Raw genomic sequence first — 6,794 nt, forward strand, 5'->3', positions numbered from 1 at the left:
TGTGTGTGTGTGTGTGTGTGTGTGTGTGTGTGTGTGTGTGTGTGTGTGTGTGTGTGTGTGTGTCGATGAACGGGAGTGTAGGAAGAGCCGCGACGGGAGTAGCGGTATATTGACTAATATGGTCCGGATTCACCAGGTACTCCATATCTCGTGCTAGGTCTTGGTCCGGTGCCAGTGACTTCCTTCTGCAATGTGAAAAAAATGTGAAAAAAAAATTAAATAATTAGATCAGTTTAGGATTTTCGCTTTTTCTCATTTTCTTATGCTTAAGTTTCTTTTCTTTACCTGAGTCTTGTATTTAATAAAGTAGACTTCCGGTTTGCTGGGCTGAGTGGGCGTTATGGTAGGCAGGTTGATCTCGAGCGCCTCCTCAGGTTTCTTGACCAAAACATAGATGAGTGTTTTCTGCTCATCTTGTTGCTGCACCGGGATTACCGGAGCGGTCGGGGTTGGTGGAGTAGGTGCTTTGATAAAAACGATCTTATAGTGCTTCTGTGCTGGACGTGATGGATATCCCGCGAAGCCACCGGCGCCGCCGCGGACTTCGGGAGCCTCAAGATCTTTAGATGGTCCGTAAACATAGACGTCTCTAAAAATCTGCTTGGCAGAGGCAAATGTATCTGCCACCCCATTAATTCTACCGCTGACACCTCCTATCGCGTCGATACCGCTAGCAATGCTACCAGATCCAATTCTGTTGAACGAGGATGTGCCAAGGACACCTTCGGCACTGCCAATACCGCCGGCGATTCTTTGACCGCTTGGCTGGCCGAAACTGATGCCACCAATACCACCAACACCACCGGCGAGCGAATGTCCACCGAAAGGAACACCGTAGCTACTGCTTGGCTGGCTGTAGGAATATCCGGCTTCTGGCCGCGCCATTGCCGTCACGGCGAGGGCCAGGATCTACAATTGCAATTCAATTTTACTTTCCTGATATGAAACGAGATTTGATATTTGAGCTTTGTTTTATTATTTTCCTTTTATGAATATTTTTATAATATATTTATAAGATAAACGTTCCCCGTAATCGGACATGCACAAAATTTGTTATTAGATATTATTAATTTTAAATGCTCTTTGTATTACAATATTATAATTAAATTATAATTTTATATTTAAGAAAGCATTTGAGATTAATAATATGAATAAATATGAAGTTTTGTATAAATACCCGGACATAGATATTACATGTTTGGACACTTACCTTATTACGAAGAACATTTACCGTAGCATGATTCTAAAATTAAGCTCAATTCCACTAATGATCAACTTTATAGATAAGATCAACTTTAATCTCAGTTAATTTACTATTTATTTTTTTCTAATTTTCAGAAGTAGATAAATTGAACCAAAATTAAAGTTAATTTACATTGGTGGAACAAGATCACAATGTTCTAAATACTTTTCGTATTTCACTTTTTTTCTTTTATTGCAATTTAGTATAATTATTATGCTAAAATTATGTGCTATTATAAAATTAATAAATAATGTAGCCCGTGAATAAATCAAGTAGAATTCTTTAAAGTCGAACTCTATTTCTTATATAGAAGAAATGTACATGTGCGAAAAATGCATTATTTATTTGTATACATTAATATAAAGAGTTCCCATGCGTTTTTAATTGAAGAAAAATTAGGTACTTCTTCTTCAAATATAATATAAATGTCAGTGTTCATCTAATTTTATTTTTAATGAATGATTCTCGATATTCCTCTATTCATTTTTGCAATAAACGTATCTAGAGAGCAAACAGTAAACGGTTCAGAAGTATTTCGGAAGTGCACGGCGGATTTACGAGCACGTGGAACATATAATCCCTTTCTTTCAGTCATCGGTCGCACTTAACGTTTCATGTTAGCGTTACATAAACCCGGGAGAGAATCTCGACATTTAAGTTCTTTTCTTTTTTTCTTTTTTCTGTTTTCGCGAGAAGAGAAACAGAGAGGAGGATCCAAATAAAAAGACAGCGACAGGAGAGAAGAAGATGAAGGAACCGAGAAGAAAATGAGAAAAGGAGGAAACGAGAAATTGGAGAAATCATTCTGAACAGACTACTCACTATGAATGCCCTCATGATAAATGCTGTTCCTTGATTTGAGGACTGAAACTCCGCGGATGTCTTGAAGTTCCTTTTTATACAGGCCTACTATGGAAGCCCCACTCGATGCCTCGACTAATCATCTATGACTTATGCCCTATGAGATGCAACGCACTTACTACAAATCTCTCTTCCTCTTTCTCTCTTTTTCTTCGTTTCTATCATTTTTTATTTCTTTTTGCGAAATAAAGCCGTATGCGTTTGTTAAAATTTGTCTCTATACTTTTATTAAAACCCATCTATTCAGATTGGTTGCGTCCACTCATGACTACACGTGTCACGTAGCATCGATTCAATGACGAATGAACGTGAGAAATGGACTATATAACATGTTATGTCACAAAGATGGCAAGAATTTATCTAATTGCTTCGATATTATACGCTATATCATGGTTATTTTGTTGATAAAAAGGACAGTCTCTGAACGAAATCATTTTTATTATTGATACTCATTTACTTGAGATGTTCATAATAATTTTGGTTGCTGCACAATGTTATTGTATAAATTTAGATAAAAAGTTTTTTTGCATATTATATGTTGCTTTATTCCTAATAAAGAATGATAAATTGTTATGAATAAAATATCACAAAATAAGACTTCATAGTAACTTCATTATTACTATTTAAAAAATATATATTTATTGATTTTATTGCTTCAAGTGCCACATTTATAAAATTGTTAATGACAAACTTTTTAATAATATCGCATAGCCCTTACATTACAAGAATTTTACGAAAGGAAAATACAATGTACGTTTCATGAATATTTAAAGAAAGATTATGAAATATTATATCACCCTGAAATATTATGTTTGTCATACAAGTTTTAGCCCATTTTCTACAGCTGGCTGCAACTTCCTATATAAGTCGATGTCCGCCCACAAAGATACTGCTTTCTTTAATCCAAAATTTTCTCACAGCTAAACAAATTGTCGATTAATTATTGTGAGTTTAATTTGGAAACGTTAATATTAATATTATTTAGATATATTCAAAGATATTGTTCAAAGTAGTGTAGTTTTTTTGTATCTTATGGATGTAAATGACAATTTTGTTGAAGTATTTAAAAATTTGGCTAAATATAGATCTGAACTATTAAAATAATTGTGGAGTATAGTTGAATGCAAAAGTTTTAATTTTACAGCATTGCTCATCATGCTTGAATTTCCTATTGATTATTTTTTTCAATAAAATTATTTTCAGATCTGTATCTATCTAAATTTTTATATATTTCAGCAAAATCATTCTTTGTATGCGGACGTATAATTTGTAGAGGAAAGCCTCCTATGAGATAGGCGCTTAATATGAGACAGCGGCGTTTTCGCTAAACTAATAAACGCTATCTATTGGTTCCACCATGAATTTATTGCCCTATTAAAAACCATTTGGAAAATTTATTATTAGATTATGCCTGTAGTTGTTACAAAAAAAGATTTTAGAATTTGGATATCGTCAAGTTTCGAGATGAGCCTTTAAATCTTGTTTATTATTTAATAAATAAATATTTGGTAACAAATTCTTATTATGTGATGATAGAGTAAGATCGTATTAATAAAACATACGGGATATGTTGAATTGCTTAATTACAAAAGTTAGGTGATGATCGTAAAATCGTAAGGGGTAGAAATCATAATATGAGATATTCAGGGTTTTTTTATTATGAAATAACTTATGCTTCTATGTTATAGTGAAAATCGTTACTGAAATATAAATGTTATTGTACAATAATAAAAAGAACAATCGGAATAAAGAGTGCCTGTTTTTGAGATGCTTGGTTTCAGTTATGTGAAGAGTCCTAGGTACAATGCATCGCATAGGGTAAGTGGTCCAACAATGAATCATGTAAATTTCAGAGACTTATATCTCTTTCACTTATTGAATTGAAGATCTGAGTTTAGGCATACAGTTTATGAATTTAGTTGGCTACATACTGTAAACAATAACTTTTAAGTTATTTTTTAAATTTAGATTCTTTAAAAAATCACAATTCGATTATTTAAAAAATTGGGAAGTGGTTCATTGTATACAAGGAATTTGTACACAATGAACCATGTTATTTTTAATAATAAACTACATATTTTGTACTGCGAATTGTTGAGATTATTTTAGTTTTGCTATATTTTAAAATATTCATTTATAAATTAGATAATTATAAGGTGGTGAGGATTCACAAGGCCGTTTACCACGTTTTTCTTTCGTTTTGAATGAAAACGCGTCAAATGAGTATATTTTTATTGAGGTTTTAGGTGGGGGAAGAGGTCATATTCTGTATAATTATAATGAATATTATAATGAATTATTATTTTGAAAGTAATCGTAAAAAAGATTATGTGGTCTACAATATACCATGGTTCATTGTTCACTACGTCAAAATGATTCATTGTAAACCATCTAACTTTTTCCACGATAATCTCTTGAATAATATGGTAAAATAATATAACAGAAAAAGGTGTTTACAGAATAATAAAGTCAAATGTGCACACAAAACTATTGCACAATGAAAAAAATAATAGGTATAGCAACAGAAACATAAAAAATGTGTAAAACTTACGAAAAAAATTTGCAACTCAAAATTCTTACAAATGTGACATTACATAGCCGTTTTTGGCGCTCTGCCAGTCGAGGAAGGGTTCAAATGCGAGTCGCTGCATGATAGCACAATCTGATAACGTCGCATTTACAAAATATCGCAATAGCAATTCATGTGAGTGTACTACTGGTTCATTGTTGGACTACCTACCCTACTCATTTTGCGGGTGCACTATGTTTGTTTGTATTTTAGAAATATTAAATAAAGTTTTTTAATTGTAATACAGATACTTTGCGTTTTATTATCAATTTCTCATCTCATACTAGAAGCACAATTTTTTTGACTTTGTGATTTGCTCATTTTTTACATTTCTTTAATTTATAAAAAAAAAAAATTTGAATTAAATTTTACATAACATTATCTTAAAACTTATTAAATTCTTATCAAAATAACCTATTGGGTTGTCCGAAAAGTTCGTGCCGATCAAAATTTAAATTTTAGTATACATTTATTAAATTAAAATTTTCTGCGTTTAAATTTTCTTTCAACATCGGCACGAACTGTCCGGACAATCCAATATTATTTTTTAAAATTCTGCTCATAGATTTCTACCATTTACCCAAAATAAACGGTGTTTCATAATAGGAGCCTTTCCTCTATATATTCGGATAAACAGACAATAGGATAGATGATAAATATATGATAGATGATAAGTAAGCATGGATCTTGTGTAGGATAGTAGTTAAATTACATTTAAATGCAGCGCGTTTCGAAAAACGTGAGTGAGAGCTGAGGATAGGCTGAATCGCGAGAATCTCTACTTTGTACGAATGGATTTGTAAAACGATAATTATAACTGATATTGCCCGCCAGCCTATTCAAATCCGTGAGAAAAATTAAAATTGAGTTTTAGCTCAGCATAGTTCTCATTATCGTGCGTGTGCGTTCACATGCGTTTAAAAAGCATGATTTTCGGCTCACCTTGGATAGAAAGCGTAACTGGCATGTCACGAACATCTAACAGCTGCTTGTTGGATTCATAAAAACGTTTGACTGAATTTTGTTCGATTACGTTATATTAATGTGCCATTTGAGAGAATTATGCAATTCTAATTTGTACATGTAATGTATGAAAATTTCAAAACTTAATGCTACTCTAATTCTATTTCGTAAAAAATTTTTTTTAAATACTGTTATTGATAAAAATATTAATCTTTTCTCGTAAAAAAAAATTATAAAAGAATTTAAAATAATAAATTGAATCTACTTTTTTAATTTTATTTATTAACTTGTTTTTATATTGAATATTATTGAATTGATAAGAATCTGTTAAGAATGTTCTTTTTGTCAAAATTTTGTCTATACAATTTCAGTTAAAAGTAGCAATCAAACAATCAATCAAAATAAGCCAATATCAATTAATATTATTTTTAAAAATTTTGATATTAAAATCAACTGCAAAAATAAAACAAATAATTTGACTTATAATTTTACGCAGCAAAATGATTATATCTTTCTGCAGTTTTAAGTCAACAATTTTTAATTTACATAAAAATCAAGATTAACAAAAACTTAAATAGCTTTTAAAAATAAGAGAATTGTACCTTAATATTCAAACGCAATAATGAAACAATATATAAAAATTTTTAATAATATTTTGAGATATGACCCATATATATCCAAATTTCGAACGAGACTTCTCTCTATTATTATATATATAGTATGTAGAAATTTGTGTAAACGTTTATCTCATTTTTTTCAAGTGAGATGCGGACGTTTTGCGATTGACTAAGTACTTAATTCGCGGTAACCGAATGCTTTCCGCCACTGGTGGTTGAAACAATGGAATTGGCTGCTTCCGCGATCTGGCGAGATCGAGAAATAGACAGGAAAAGAAAATAATTTAAAAATTTCGATTGTAACTTCCTCAGAAATATTTCACGTTTATACATACTACATAAAAGACGAGAAAGAGAAAAGAAAAAAAAAGAACGAAACACAAAGAGAGAAGGGAGAAGAGAGAGAGAGAGAGAGAGAGAGAGAGAGAGAGAGAGAGAGAGAGAGAGAGAGAGACGTAACGTAACGTAACGTAAGTTTAATTTTAATTTAATTAATACTTATTATACTAACGTAAATAAATTAAGTAAGTAAGTAAAGTTA

General features: G+C 31.4%; 1 protein-coding gene across 1 annotated transcript; it reads right to left on the reverse strand.

Annotated features, from left to right (window-relative positions):
- Window positions 1-113: 113 nt before the first annotated feature.
- Window positions 114-2,080, reverse strand: LOC105622784. Its single transcript, XM_012204199.1, has 3 exons — window positions 2,066-2,080; window positions 286-909; window positions 114-185 (listed from the first exon to the last, which is right to left on the reverse strand). The coding sequence occupies exons 1-3, from the start codon at window positions 2,078-2,080 to the stop codon at window positions 114-116; spliced, it is 711 nt and encodes a 236-aa protein (XP_012059589.1).
- Between the last annotated feature and the right edge of the window lie 4,714 nt (window positions 2,081-6,794).

Source organism: Atta cephalotes (genome assembly GCF_000143395.1).
Source record: "Atta cephalotes unplaced genomic scaffold scaffold00002, whole genome shotgun sequence".
Classification (NCBI taxonomy): domain Eukaryota; kingdom Metazoa; phylum Arthropoda; class Insecta; order Hymenoptera; family Formicidae; genus Atta; species Atta cephalotes.

Bases quoted from the DNA above. Each gene is read 5' to 3' on its own strand.
- LOC105622784 (XM_012204199.1), bottom strand. The intron at 186-285 runs GTAAAGAAAAGA...TTCACATTGCAG, and splicing joins TTATTAAATACAAGACTCAG to AAGGAAGTCACTGGCACCGG.